General features: G+C 40.7%; 1 protein-coding gene across 6 annotated transcripts in view; it reads right to left on the minus strand.

Moving 5' to 3' along the window:
- Positions 1-3,013: 3,013 nt before the first annotated feature.
- TGFBR3 (transforming growth factor beta receptor 3) overlaps positions 3,014-15,893 on the minus strand; it is a 194,706-nt gene continuing 181,826 nt past the window's right edge. For all 6 annotated transcript variants that reach the window (XM_077905403.1, XM_077905401.1, XM_077905399.1 and 3 more), the window contains one exon: positions 3,014-6,470. In XM_077905403.1, the coding sequence (XP_077761529.1) occupies positions 6,352-6,470 (119 nt within the window). In that variant the 3' untranslated portion in view covers positions 3,014-6,351. The remainder of the gene's footprint in view (positions 6,471-15,893) is intronic.

A 15,893-nucleotide genomic window follows, 5' to 3' on the forward strand; every position in this document is an offset into this window, starting at 1 on the left:
ATTTCCTAATTTCTATTAAGAGTACTTTGACTTCTAAATTATTTAGAAGTTTAAAAAATTTTTAATGTATTGAATATTTTTAAATTATCCTTTTCTTATTAACTTCTGAACTATTTGGATTGTGGTTAAAGAACTTGACCAGTATAATTAAGCTCTGTGATATTTGCTGAGAATTCCATTATGGTTTAATAGTAGTCAATTTTTACAAATATCCTGTATGTACAAATTCTCAAGTTTGGGGGTACAGGATTCTGTGTGTGGCCATTAGATCAAGCTTAATTGCATTGTTCAAATCTTCCATATCCAAATCTTTGTGATTTATCAACTTCTATAAGTAATATGTTAAAATCGATGATGATGAATCTGTCAGTTTCTCTGTGACAATGGTCATTTTGCTTTAGCACACTAGAATGCAAGGACATGTATACAAAGACAACAAATGGAACAGGGGATCTTGGCAAAACCCTAAAAATAATACTTCTAAATGTCCATCACTAGTAAATTAGCTAATTGTATGAAATATTATATAGCCATTAAAAGCATGAATTTGCTTCATATCTATTAACCTAGGAGGACCATGTTCAGTGAAAAAGGCAAGTTTCAGAGTATGTATATTGTGATCCCATTTTTAGTAAACAAAACAAAAATTCCTCCATCTGTGAACACGCTTCATATATTTGAGTTAGAAAAAAGGCAGTTAACATCACTTCCTCCAAGGAGGTGCCTGGACAAGAGCACTGTTTTATTTTACTACCTTAAATGACCATATTTTATTTTGGCAACTTAAGGAAAGTCTAGTAAAAAAGTGATGATCACTACTCATAAAACCTGATAGGAAGATATGCCATCTGCAAAAGGCAAGTCACAAACGCTATGATCTTATGCATTAGAGTGACATGTACATGTTGATATGACCAAGGAAATGACTGGGAATACACACAATAAATCAGTATTACTACCTCTAAGTGCGGATTATGGGAGCTTTTCCTCTGCTACATGTATTATTTGTATTAATTTTATACATGCATGTTAATTGTGTGTGCAAGAAAACATTTCAGAAGATGCAACTACAAAAACGCTATGGCCCGGGGCACCTGGGTGACTCAGTCAGTTAAGTGTCTGACTCTTGGTTTTGGCTCAGGTCGTGATCTCAGAGTCGTGAGATCGGGCTCTGCACTGGGCATGAAGACTGTCTAAGATTCTCTCTCTCCCTCTCCCTCTGCCCCTCTTCTCCCAACCCCTGCACTCACTAGCTCTGTCTCTCTCTAAAAAGAAAAAAAAAAAAAGGCTATAAACCAAAAACTCCCCAAACACGAAGTTCTGACACACCCATGCAAAATTTTACATACAATTTCAGGTACTTAATAGACTCTCTGAAGCTCATCTATGCATCGCCTAAGTTTCTGCCACAGTAGATAAAAAGACAGTTTAATGGAAGAAAAATCATTTGACCTGCCAATTTCTCCCTCTGTCCTCAGAGAAGTGCTGGCTCCAGGACAAAATCTTGGTACTGAAAATGGCTGGACTGTCATCTGTAACAAGGGCTTCAACCTTACTGGAGTGAAATGCTGCTTACGCTCCTCACACTGCTCCCACTGTGTGGGCACCTACCTGTAGGAGGTACTGCGGGGAGGGATGACCATTTTGAGTGTCTGTTTCTAACCATCTAACTCACTAATTCTCAAAAGGGGAGAAGGTAGGGACATGTGTGGGCAGTTTGTAAACATATATTCAATACCATAATTTAATCCTTAACAGTAAAAATCCAAGCTATTGTTTTCATGATATAATTGTCTAGTGGGGGATATGCCACATAGAGCTTGAGTTCCAGGAGCGCCTGGGTGGCTCAGTCAGTTGAGTGGCTGCCTTCAGCTCAGGTCCTGATCCCAGGGTCCTGGGATCAAGCCCCTTGTCAGGCTCCCCGCTCAGTGGGAAACCTGCTTCTGCCTCTCCCTCTGTCCCTCCCTCTGCGTGCTCTTTCTCAAATAAATAAATAAATAAATAAATAAATAAATAAATAAATAAATAAATTTATTTATTTATTTATTTATTTATTTATTTATTTATTTATTTATTTATTTAAAAAGAACTTGAGCTTCAGAGAGATGAAATAAGTAGCTGGGAAAGTAGGCAGATTATTCCATTGAAGCCATGCCTACGAGGTTGAACTTTATCCTGAAAGCAAGTGGAGGGAAGGGCTAGAGTGGAAAGTGACATGATTTGAACCTTTTCTCAATTCTTTTGGTTGCATAGTGGAGAAGGTGTTAGTAGGGGGCAAATCTGGAAGTCAGCATATTAGTTAGGTGGTTGTAGTAGTTTAAGAGATAATGGGCCTTGGATTCTGGGTAACAGCAGTAGGGGTAGAAATAAGTAGGTGGTTTGAAGGAAGAGATACTCCAGAGGTTGAATAAACTTGGACTTATTAATTTGGTGGTGGAAAGCCAAAGAGGAGTCAAGTTAGATTTCCAGATTTCTGGCTTAGGCAGCTATAAGGTGATGGTATCCAGATCCATAGAGAATGCTGGAAGTGGCACTGGGTTATTTGGAGATGCCAATACTATTATTTCTCAGCCCTTGGTTCTAGGAGGTTGACAGAAAGGCCAGGAATGGATTCAGGGGCTGATATCCACTTCTGAGTCTCCCACCACATTTTTCCGAGACAGTGACAGCTCCTGGTGTCATTTCTTCTAGTCTATCCATTCTTTCCCTCTGCTCTGAGTTAGTTCTTTCTCTTAGGCTCTTCAGTCCTGACTCCACACCAACACAGTTGGAACAAATGAACAATTCAGAAGTCACAAGGCAGGGGCACCTGGGTGGCTCAGTAGTTGAGTGTCTGCCTTTGGCTCAGGCCATGATCCTGGGGTCCTGGGATCTGAGTTCCATATCAGGCTCTCCCTCTGTGTCTCTCATGAATAAATAAAATCTTAAAAAAAAAAAAAAAAAGAAGCCACAAGGAAAAAGTTCTATCATCCTGAGGGTAGAATTTAATGATGACAAACGAGACACACGTTAATAAATTGATATATATCTTTTTTATTATGCACAGATAAAGGACTGAAAACTGTGGTTATCAAAACTATACATCTAAGCATGTTCATAAATCGCCAACACATTGAACAGAGAAAAGAATACAACAGGGGTGTTCAAACTGGCCACAGGGATTTTCAAGGGTACTCTTTTTACCCTGATAGATGAAAAACAGCAACAAAATCAGGCTCACTCAGGAAAAACCAGAAGAGAGAAGTATTGTATTTGGAAACTGATAATAGTCCTTTTTAGAAAAACATCTGTCAGTTTCATGAACAACCCCCAGATAAAACAAACAGGAAAAAAAGGTCACACACACACACAATTCGCCCAACAAAACTTGCTCTGTTAACACAACCGGCAGTACAACCATCACTCACGCCATGAGGTAGTTACAGTACGAAAAGACTGGCACGCATGTGCGCAGCCCCACACACCCACAATCATGCCTACTACAGAACACACACAGAAAATGGGTTTACAATCTTATTACAGACAAGGAAAAGACCATTTTTGTTTGTTTGTGTAGAAAATGCTACAGGGACAGCTTAAACAGAAGAGGTGTCTCTCACTTTGAAAATACAGAGTAATTGTGGTGAGAAGCTACAGGGTATTAGACCCTCTGCCTTGGGTGTTGAGAGCATTTCAACAATCGGTTTAGCTTGAACAACAAACAAAACAAAACGGCCTCTGTGAATTAGGATGTAGCCTGCAGAAGTAAGAAAAGACTGTAGACAGAAGCATTTAACTGGAATATAACAACAGTTTTAAAGACAATCGCAGAACTTGCTATAAAGTATAGCTTGTATTTTGTACTGAAACTGTGAAGTATGAAGCAACTGGAAATGTAATACGAAGCTAGGGAGATAACACTTTCTTTGGAAATATTTCTGAGATATTTACTGACGTCCACTCTCCAATTAAACATGGGATCAGGTTTACCAACACGGATTTCTTGATCTGAATACTACTACTGACAGTAAGATCCAAACAAATAAAAGGTGATTGTTTTTTTTCTTTTAAAATCTTTTGATTTGCATCCATAAATTTGTAGATTAATTTTAAATTATTTATAAACTCATTGGCAATGTAGCATCTCTCTCAAAAATATACATTTTAAATATAATCACAAAAAGTGTTTTAACCCTGTCCATCTGAAGATTTGGGTCTTTTAATACCTCTTAATGGCTAATTTTCTTTTTAACAGGATGGAAAGGGTTTTTTAAACAGCAAAGAACTGATCAAAAGAATTCACAGTAACTGAAATTAAACATTTCATATGGAGTAATTTAAATTTATCGAAAACACTTAAATATATCTTTATACACAAATTTTTGTAGTAAAATATAGCTATAAGTGACTTAAAGACTCTAGTCTTCTTTGAAGACATCTTTAAACTTTTTTATACATAGAATATGCTAAAACAATACATTCTGCTGAAGGTTAGGCAAAGCGCATTATTTTCAAACACAGGTAGCATCATCTAAGTCCTCCACTCTGATACCCTTGTGTTAAAAAGTTAACTGAAGGAAATAAATTCTCTAATCTCCTATCTTCATTTGTATGTGGCAATCTGCAAAATTTTCAAGAAATCAATGTAGACAGCCTGGAAATCTTAGCTCTCAAGTAATTTGTTTTGGTTAATATTATCCAGATTGAGTATCTACACTTCTCAAATCAGAGTATTGCTCTATGACTGGTGATAGGTCTGTCCTAGCAGCGACTAGTATGATCTATCAGTATCATATCAATGACTCCCAGTATCTCCACCGACTCATGTGCCCGACAGACACTGCCTACAGGTCTTGGGTGCCATCAACATTTTCTACTTAGGGTTCCATTCAGAGAACTAGGTACAACTCTTTATTTTAAGGGCAGTGAGATTTGTTTATGAATATTGTGGGCAGGGTTTGGCCTTTTCTGTTTGTGGGATTCTGAGTCATTTTGGGGAGAATTCTGGAAAAAGGTTAATATTTATTTGCAGTGAAGCTATCCTCAGTAGTAAATGTATTGGCATGGAAATTTCCCTCTGGCATTTTTTTTTTTTTTTTTTTTAACACAGAGGTATCAGTTGAGCTTATTTTAGCTGCAAAGTGGCATCATATTATTCCATTTTAATAAAATCCACCTCAAATCCTTTTTGAGTTCGGAATATACTTAAGGCAAGAGAACTAAAGCAGTCCACATGAGTGCCCTCTCCTAGATCTCAGCACTTTCTTGGCAGAACTGGTGACACTGTTCAGATAACCAACCGGAATCCAACAGGATCTGCCGTGCAATGCACGAGCAAAAGCTTTGCTTTTCACAAAAGGGTCTATTTAAAAGGTTGACGTGTTTTGAGTGGAAACACTCATTCTCCCAAACACATTTAAGAATAACTTCCAACTCTGAGGCGCAGGACATTTTAAAAAGGGGAATGAATTTTCTCTTTTTTTTTTTTTTTTTTTAACTGAGAAAACGAATGTGCCAGATGACATAGTCTATACCTATACTTGCATATATATTACTGTGCAAATTCCTCTTCTACTTTAAAACTACATTTGCCCCGATTTAGTTTTTCAGAGCACAAGGTCATAAATGGGCACAAATCTGCAGTCCTAGATTTTGGCTATTTTCAATTTCTTTAGGCTTATCAAGAAATCACAGAACTTGCATTAAGACATTTTTGCAGTCGGTGTGCGGGTGTGGGAGAAGGGGGAATGCTGATAAAGTCATCAGCACTGGTTTTGGCCCAGGGCACAAGAAAGGAATGTTGCTGTGATGCGTGTCAGGATGCGGTCCCTGGGGGCAGCACCCATCAAGCCACAACATCAGCCCCGAGAGGGTGTGACAGCAAAGTGAGAAGTGTGCGTCCAGAAGGTGCAAATTAGACGTGAAGGAACACAGGAAATCCTGAAGTATTCCTTTCGTTTTACATCTTGGTTCGGTTATACCAGAATCTTTGGCCAGATCTCCTCACTGGTCCTACCGTCTGCTTACTATCCTCTTACCAACTCCTTGAGTCAGGGTGAGTCTCCGGGCCCCCAGATCATGGATAGTCTTACCTGGACAAAGCAGCATTTTGAAAACTGGCATGTGTTTCACATTGAAAACCCCCCAAGCCTGTGCGGGGCTGGCAGAGAAGGCCACCACCGTGGCTTCCCCCCGGGAGTTCTAGTGTGGCACAGAAGTCCAGGGGTGGGGGTGTTAGCCCTGGGGGGGGGAGGAGTACAACAGGTGGTCTTTAGATTGACATTCCCTCTCTTTACAAGGGCACCGCGACGAAGGCTGGCAAGCGTGGACACGTGGCTGGGCCCTCGGCCTGGTCGCGGGGGTGGCAGGTGGCTAGGCGGCGCTGCTGCTGGAGCAGGGCGTGCTCTGCGTGCTGCCGATGCTGTGGGCCGCGCTGCTGTTCTCCGAGGCCGGCGGCGAGGTGGGGACCTGCTGCCTTCCCGCCGTCTCCCCTGCGGTTCAAGACAAGGGACAAAGAAAGACGCGGGTTACACGAGTGCATCCCTGACAAGATCACTTCAGGGCACGTCTGCTAGGAGGCTAGTTATGATTTTCGTCTCCGATGGAACAGAAGAGTCCCATGTATCACAGTCAACCACAGACAAAAGCCCAAGCTCTCATTTCTCACTTGGATAATGGGAGAGGTCACAGATCAAGTTCACTTTCAAGATCCAAGAGCCACTATCTGTGCAATTGTAGTTGGCTTTTTTTTTTTTTTTTTGCACTAATTTTGTGTCAATGCCGGTAATTGAAACCATTTTAATATATTTGGTTGTATTCACTTTGTTCTTCCAAAAATGTTGTGTACAAACCATGCTTTCAATGTTGGCCTCCAAGTTTTTTAATAAGAAATTTCTGTATTGGAAAAAAAAAGTTTCCTCTTGTTTTTAAAACCTCTTGCGTAGCGAAAAGCGAACTGTTTCAAGCTGACTGATGGGCAGCTCTAGTGACTAAGGCCATGATAGATGACACGGAGTCCCCAGGATTTCAGTGCCCAGGACCTTTGAAGAAACCACCACCATTTGTACAATGTGATCCAACAGCCCAGGCCTGGTATTCAGGAAACACAGTCCTAGCCCTTCTTAGAGAGACACCGTGGGGTTTGGAGGGTGAGACCTTTAGGCTGAGACAAGGGAGGCCTGGAAGTCTGGGGGCCGTTTTCTGAATATACTTGCTCCACATGGGGTTGGTGAGTCTGGATTTTGCCATAGTTGCAGCAGAGAGAGCTGTGTGGCCCAAGCACACAACCCACCTGAGAAATGGAGGTCGGACAAGTCCATTCTCAGGAAAACCTTTCGGGCAAGGAGTTCAGCTGATCGTCCAGGGGGGACTGTGGTTGCCAGGGAACGACGTCCTCCACCCTGCAGTTTACTGGGGGTGCAGTGAGAATACCTCCTAACACATTAAGCATCCCACTTTTCATTACACATCCCACTGCATTTTAACTAAACCCATTCCTTTTGCCAAATGTGCAGTGCTTTGGAGGAGCAGGAACCCCTGGGTCACACACATGGTTTGCATTTAGCACTGCGAAAGGCCCGAAAGCTAAGCCTTTTCTTCAGCGAAAATGGTCTCAGGGCAGCCCTCAAAAAATGGCTTTGTGTAGGGAAAAGTGATCAACGCTCTCTAATGAAAAACACTGCATTTTCTCTGAAAAGTCACAGCATAAACTTAATAAACTTCTGGTCCGCCCTGCAATGTGGGAAGCCCCAGAGGGCCAGGTCTGTTTATGAATGAGCCTCCTCTTTCCTGTCAAGCTGAAATACACAGCTATCAGCCAGAGAGATAAGCAGCCCTCTGGCCGCTTCATTAAAACAAAGCTCACAGAGCAAAGGCTCTGCTCTTCAAGGACAGGATCTTAGCCCGTTACTTCCATCCCTTTTCTGGGGCCCCTCAAAAGACTCTGCCAAAAAGCAGCTCTGCAAAATGTAGAACTGGCTCATGCCCTTGCATCTGGTTACAGCTTTCTCTGTCACCCATTTTACAAACCACACAACCCAACACACATTTTTGCATCAACCTCGGGGCATTTATATGTTTGCTGCATTATTTGGCCTGTGCTGGATTTCCTCTGATTATCTTTTCTTCTGGGATTGGTGGGCTAGAGGTGAGAGAGGGCCAATATTCCTCAGAGGCAGAAAAACTGTATTTTCACTCTTGTTTTTTTTAGGCAATCTATATTTTGGACCCTCCCCAGCACTGCCCTCTACCCTGCATGGATGGATGTAATTAAAGATGGGGAAGGCTGCCTCAATGACAGTGACTTTCTGCCAGAAATTCACTTTCCCCAGAGTGAGAGCTTATTTCTAGAAGGAAATCAAGTCTCAGCTATTCTAATGTCAAAAACCACACCAAAAAAATAAAAAAATTAAAAAAAAAACCTCCCCCAAAAAACCCAAAAGTCTCCTGAGACCCGAACAACTCGTGATATATTTAAAAATTCAGCTCCCTTAAACCCACATGTTGATCCACACCCAGCTGGATCCTTATGTTATCAATTAGAAGCACTAATGTGGCTGTGCATGGAGCACATTTTAAAACATCTTTTCTCCATTTAAATAGAGGATACGTCAGAAAAGCAGGAGGAATCAGCACTCCACTATCCCCTTCTGGCTCACCTGGGCTTCATCTGTTCAGCTTGACAACCAGCTAAAGCAAGATGGCCCTGCCTCATCTATCGACAATGAACAAGTATCTCATCCAGAACTGGACATGTGCTTGATTATTCAGAGTCGGGAAAAGTGCCAGTATGATTCCCTGCCCAGGAAGTCGGAATATTTGCTTTCTGATGTCTATTTGCCAAATATAATTTGTTGCCATGCCAGTTTATTTTAATCAGTGCCCATTAAAAAGGTCTTTCAACTTCCAGTTTTGGAAACTCTTGTGCTAATGCAAAACACTGTCCAAAATGAACACTCAAACAAAACAAAGAAGCCTATACTCAAAATTGCAGGATGCATTTCACCATGGTGGACAAGTCAACCTAACCCAATAGTCTACTGACTTCAAAATATTGTTATATGCTGGCAGATGGGAGCTACGCTTGGGGAGGAACACTGCAGAATGTATAGATTTGTGGGATCAGTATGTTGGATACCTGGAACTACTGTAACATTGTGTGTCAATTATACGATAGGGGAAAAAAATTAGAAAAAAAAATCATCTGACTTTGAGCCAACAATGTGCCAAGTTAAGGAGAATCTTTATCTGAGAATCTGCCCAGAAATACTGAAAATATCTTCTACCATGATGGCTGCTTTCACATGTAAGACCTGAGATTTCTCAATATAACCAAATTGTTAAAAACTTTTACATTCTGAGAAATTAAGACAAAGTTTTTCGTTATCAAATGGAAATGGTGCTACAGAAAAAGTCACATGAGAAACAAAATTTAATGTGCAGATGCTTCTGCTTAAAAAGTCAGTGGAGTTCCCCTGGGTTTTCTGAGACGAGCCCTTTGGTTTTCTCTATCACAGTGACCTCCAATTTCTTGGAGCACTGACTTTCTCTAACACATTCCTTGGGTGACAGACAAAACCACCCTACTTCTAGAGAAGATGGGCAGTGAGGACCTCAGGACGAAGCACAGTAGGCCCACTTAGCAAATGTAAGGAGTTCAAGGACGGATCTTTGCTCATAAACATCATAGCTGGCCCTCAAAAGAAATGTGTTCAGTCTTCACACTTTGCTCCTAAGATTTCAAACCCCACTGAGGAAGAGAGATGGGGGAGGAAGCATTCAGAGAAGGGTGTGTTAGAACTAATTCTACCCAGCTTGCATATTTGCCTGTGGCTGAGCTGAGCTATTGCCAAAGATGCTTTCAGAAATAGAAAATTCTATTTCTTAAAGGATAATCTGTTTTATTTCTTTAGCTTGGCATGGAGTTGTCCAGATCTGATTTCCTGCCACCTCTTTGGCAGTCTCCTTTACAACCAAATTCTTATCTCTGTATCTTTCAGCATGGCAGGTTGTGGGGAAGAAACTTTTGTTTATTTGGTTTTTTGGGGGGAAGAAACTTCATCACAACATGATGTGAATAACACGGAGAGGCTCTATAGGGAAGCAGCAACAGAAGAATTTTAAAGAAAGGTGAGAGGGGGCAGCCCGGGTGGCTCAGTGGTTTAGCACCGCCTTCGGCCCAGGGTGTGATCCTGGAGACCCAGGATCAAGTTCCACTTCGGGCTCCGTGCATGGAGCCTGCCTCTCCCTCTGCCTGTGTCTCTGCCTCTCTCTCTCTCTCTGTCTCATAAATAAATAAATAAAATCTTTAAAAAAAAAAAAAAAGGTGAGAGGAATCTCAATCATTTAGCCCAAAGGAGAATGTTTGCAAATATCACCCAAAGAGGATTATTATAAAGAAGAGCAGACAGCTGTTCTTTATCTCTCTTGAGGGCAGAACATGAGGAAATGAGTTTAAATGGTAGCAATAAGGATTTAGGTCACAGAGAAAAGAACTTGCTGATTATGGGGATTGGTTAGTTATAAGGGGAATTTACGGAATCTCTTTCTTGGAAGATACTTAAGCATTGGATTGAAAACCATATGCCTGGGGGTGATTCAGATTTAATATTACTTGATGCTGGAAAGAAAAAGATACTGTCGGCTAGGCCTATGTGTTGGTTGCGATTAGGTACCAATCAATGTCTCAATCTCTTGATATCCTCAGTGTAATTATTTAACAAGCTTGCTCCTGTAAGGAGAGTGAACGAGACTACCTTTGGTTTATAGAAATTTTCAATCACTATGTGTCAGTTTCAAAAATTTAAGCTACAAGACTTTTCTTCTGCAGGCAAACTCTGTAGGAGGGGCAAATTCAATGTTGCTGTAATTTATGAGAAAAGGGGAAAATATTCCAAGGTAGCAATTTATTGATTGGTTTACTTATTTTTAAGATTTTATTTATGTATTTGGCAGAGAGAGACACAGAGAGAGCACAAGCAGAGGGAGGAGAGGGAGAAGTGGACTCCCAGCTGAGCAGGGAGCCCAACGTGGGGCTCAATCCGAGGACCCTGGGATCATGACCTGAGCTGAAGGCAGATGCTTAACCACCTGTTAACCACCAACTGAGCCACCCAGGTGCCCCCCAAGGCAGGAATTTAAAACCTTTCAAAATGTCGTATTACTTTCTTTCTATATTCCTGCAGTATGGTTAACCTATTTGCACCTGCATTTTGGTTTTCTGTGGCTATCTTTCTTTTTAAAAAGATTTTGATTTTTAAGTAATCTCGATACCCAATGTGGGGTTCCAACTTATGACCCCAAGATCAAGAGCTGCGTAATCTATCAATTGAGCCAGCCAGGCACCCCTTGCAGCTATCTTACTTTAACTTAACCTGCGCATGTGGGTGCAAAGAGTGATCCTACCATTTTTACAGTCACACCAGGGTGTGTTCCCATCTGTTCCAGTTGCATCTTTTCTGATCCCTGGGACTTAAGTCTCTTGACCCCTACTTTTTACATTTTTAAATTAAAATTCAATTAATTAACATATAGTGTATTAGATTTCAGAGGTTGAGATCAGTGATTCATCAGTCTTATGTAATACCCAGTGCTCATCACATCACGTGCCCTCCTTAATGTCCATCACCCAGTTACCCCACTCCCCCACACCTCACCCCTCACCCCTCACCTCCAGCCACCCTCAGTTGGTTTTCTATGGTTAAGAGTCTCTTATGGTTTGTCTCCCTCTCTGATTTCATCGTTTTATTTTTCCCTCTTCCCCTAGGACCCTCTATTTTGTTTCTTAAATTCCACATGAGTGAGGTCATATGATAACTGCCTTTCTCAGACTTATTTCACTTAGCATCATACCCTCTAGTTCCATCCATGTCATTGCAAATGGCAAGATTTCTTCTTCTTTTTGATGGCTGAGTAATATTCCATCATATACATACATACATACATATATACATATATATATATATATATAAAGATGTATACATCATCTTCTTTATACATTCATCTGTTGATGGACATCTGGGTTCTTTCTATACTTTGGCTACTGCGGAAATTGCTGCTCTAAACACTGGGATGCAGGTGCCCCTTCAGATCACTATATCTGTATCTTTGGGGGAAGTACCTAGTAGTGCGATTGCTGGGTCATGGAATCGCTCTATTTTCACCTTTTCGAGGACCCTCTACACTGTTTTCCAGAGTTCTCGCTCTCTACTTTAGTCATATCTGTCTTGCTGCTTCTCTCTTCTGACTAAACTTGGGAGCCTGAAGAAACTTCAGACTTCTAGAAACATTTGAGGCCTCCACAGATGCTCCTAATTAAAAACTCTGACCTGACTCAGGTAAACCTAAGGGTGTGTTTGACTTTTGCTTTAAGAACACAAAGTATGTTCAACTAAGCATTGCTGAAGAGAAGCCTGAGGGATAGGGACAGGCACACTTAATTCGAGACTTCAGCATTTATTTTGCTCTGTGAAATGCAGTGTTCCTTCCACTCTTAGATTTTTTTTCTGCCTACACATCCGAGAAACCTTCAGTATCTTATATTTTTGTAGGACTTGGGAGTTCAGAAGACTTTTCACATGCATTCTTGCTTAAGCATTCTTACCAATAACCCTGGGAAAGTAGGGGTTAGGGAAACATGGTTAATATATCTGGCTCAGATAAGAGGACTAACAGTTGAACTAGAGCTTCAAGTCCAAGGGCTATACAGGTACATGGAGGGTGCCCCCTCCCCCTGCCCAGAACCCCCTTTCTTTTTTCTTCTTCTTATTATCATCAGACTTTGAGTAATTCTGTTCAGGAGCCGCAACACAAGTTTAAATGAAGATAAATGATGACAACATCTAACCCATCCTCCTGCATGAATCTGTTTGGAAAAGGAAAGTCTTTTAGCTTGGAGAATGGGGAGGCACAATTTTTGAGTGGATTAATAGCAACTGAAAACTTCTCTAAACTTCAAGTAGTCTAGTTCACTCTTATGATGGGGTGAGCTACCAAAATAATTACAATTAGGATATCAAGAGACTGAAACATTAGCTAGTACAAAACTGCAACCCACAGAGAGGCTTGGAGGAAAATCTCACCAAAATGAAAAGACATAAACCGACCAAAAAAAAGAAAAACCAGGAGTGGAGACAAGCTGGGGAAGAAATGGGTGAGTGACCTAGCAGATTTAAGAGAGCCAGAACCTAAGCCAACATAAGAAAAGCTGAAAAACAACCAAGTTAGAACCCTCAACAACTTAAGAAATGATGGCATCAGATACCCTAAAAGAGAGGGTAAACATGAAGGTGCAAGCACTGGAGGTAACTGACTCCTGTATAAGGAGCAGTGAAATTTCCCTGAATCCCCTTCTCTACTCTGTGTGGGAGGACCCTGCCCTTCCTCAATCAGGAGGAAGACAGGAAGTTTACTCTCTAGAAAATGAAACAGAATTTGACCAACACCAGGGCAGCTAAGAGCAGAGAACCCACCTGAAAGAGGATTAAATGAATGTCATGTACGTTGAATGTTGTGATCCCCAGATCTATAGTTTCCAATTAGAAAATAGGAAAACCTGGGATCCCTGGGTGGCGCAGCGGTTTGGCGCCTGCCTTTGGCCCAGGGCGCGATCCTGGAGACCCGGGATCGAATCCCACATCGGGCTCCCGGTGCATGGAGCCTGCTTCTCCCTCTGCCTGTGTCTCTGCCTCTCTCTCTCTCTGTAACTATCATAAATAAATAAAAATAAAAAAAAAATTAAAAAAAAAAAAAAAGAAAATAGGAAAACCTGTTTTATAGAAAACCTGATGAGCTCAAGAGAAAGATCTAAAGATGTGTTATTAAGAGTTCTTCAATAAAGCCCAGCCAGATTATCTTAAGGGAAATTCATAATCATTATTTCCGAGCCACAAGCTCAGAACTTACTCATTCTTAAATAATCCTGTATTAGCATTTTCAGAGAGATATTATACCCATGAGATGAAAATGGACATATATTTTTAATTCATAGGAAAAATGTCTTAGAATTTAAAATTTTGAATGCTGTATTTAAAAATTCAGCAGGAAACTAAACGATAAAGAAATCTCTTAGAAATTAAGGAAAAAAGTAGAAAACAGAAAAGAAAGAGGATCATTCAAAAAGCTAATTTTTAAAAAGATTTTATTTATTCATGAGAGGCGCAGAGAGAGAGGCAGAGACATTGGCAGAGTGAGAAGCAGGCTCCCTGTGGGGAGCCTGATGTGGGACTTGATCCCAGGACCCCAGGCTCACAACCTGACCCAAAGGCAGATGCTCAACCACTGAGCCACCCAGATGCCCTAATTTTTTTTTTTTTTTTGAGAGAGAGAAGGGAAGGGTAAAGGGAGAGGGAGAAAATCTCAAGCAGACTCCCCATTGAGTGCAGAACCCAAGCAGAGCTCGATCTTGTGACTCTGAGATCATGACTTGAGCCAAAATCAAGAGTCAGATGCTTAACTGACTGAGCCATTCAGGTGCCCCAAGAGGTTCAACTCTAAAAGGATTTCTAGAATAAGAGAACACAGAAAACAGGAGAAAACAAATAATTCTAAAAATCTTAATGCTCAAGGACATGAGTTTGTAGATTGAAAGGACTCAACGCCCAGCATAATGTATGAAAATACACCTAAATCAAGGACTATCACAAAATTTCTTCCATAAAAAAATAAACCAAACCAAACCAAACCACAACAAAAAACAGGCCAGGAATCTGAATGGCTTTGAGTTTCCCAAAAGCAATCTTCAGAGCTAAAGGTCAACGAGGAATGCTTCTAAAATTCTGAAAGACAATTATTTATGACCTGAAAGTCTACACTTTGCCAAACTGTCTACCATGTGTTTGTATAAACTGAGGATATTTTCAGATATGACAGGTATGACAAATATTTACTTCTTATGTGCCCTTTCAACAAAGGACGAAGACGTGGGAAACATGATACAGGCCATTCAGAACTGAAGTGCAGGGAACCCCCAGAACAGTGGTGAAAGAATATAAGAAGACAGCAGTGTCCAAACATAAAGGGCAACCAGTTCAGACAGGAACAGGTAAGAAGGCTCCAGGAAAGATGGAGTGAGGGAAATGAATCAGAAGAATATCTGAATGTATTATAAGGAGACCGAATCCACTGACAGAGTGCCAACAGATGAATTAGTGTGAGAAGTATACAGAAAACTAAGCTACTATGTGTATGTAGAGATAATCATTAATTCTAGGGAAAATTAAAAAGAGCCCCACATTGGGCTCCATGCTGGGCAAGGAGTCTGTTCGGGATTTCCTCTCTCTATGTGCATACCACACCCACCCCTGCCAACATGTTTTCTCTCTCAAAAAAAAAAAAACGAAAAAACAAACAAAAAATATCATGTAGAAGGAATAATATTACATAGCATTACATAGCTAAAGTGTGATTAGCATTTTGGTAGTCATAATAATGTAAACAGTAAATACTGGCCTACCCAAAATTTCAGTATAATTCTGTTAGAGTGGTGGGGATCGGGGGGCAGTCAGAGGCATGAATGCATAATTGGGGCACAGGCTTAAAAAAAAAAGAACTAAATTCTTATTTTCCCTTGTAGGAGGTTGACAGAAAAGACCTAAAACTGACAAGAAGTAGCAATATTATACTGTTATTTTGATACATGGATTAAATGTTCAAAAAAATCTGTTAAGAGTAAAAAATGGTGCTCTGAGGAGAGAGAAAAGGGATTCGGGCAGTAGGGGACTCATGTTCTTCATAACAAGTCTCATAGAACTATTTCAGCCTTTCAACTCTATGCATATACTGCCGTAGGCTAGTTTAAAGGCTAAAAAGTTTAACTACAAAATAAAAGTAAATACTTTTACCCCTCACCCCAAAAAACCCTTCATGGACTAGCAAGGCTCTCAGGAACATGAAGATTCTAAGGTTCCTTTCCAGAA

Source organism: Canis aureus, chromosome 8 (genome assembly GCF_053574225.1).
Source record: "Canis aureus isolate CA01 chromosome 8, VMU_Caureus_v.1.0, whole genome shotgun sequence".
NCBI classification, from domain to species: domain Eukaryota; kingdom Metazoa; phylum Chordata; class Mammalia; order Carnivora; family Canidae; genus Canis; species Canis aureus.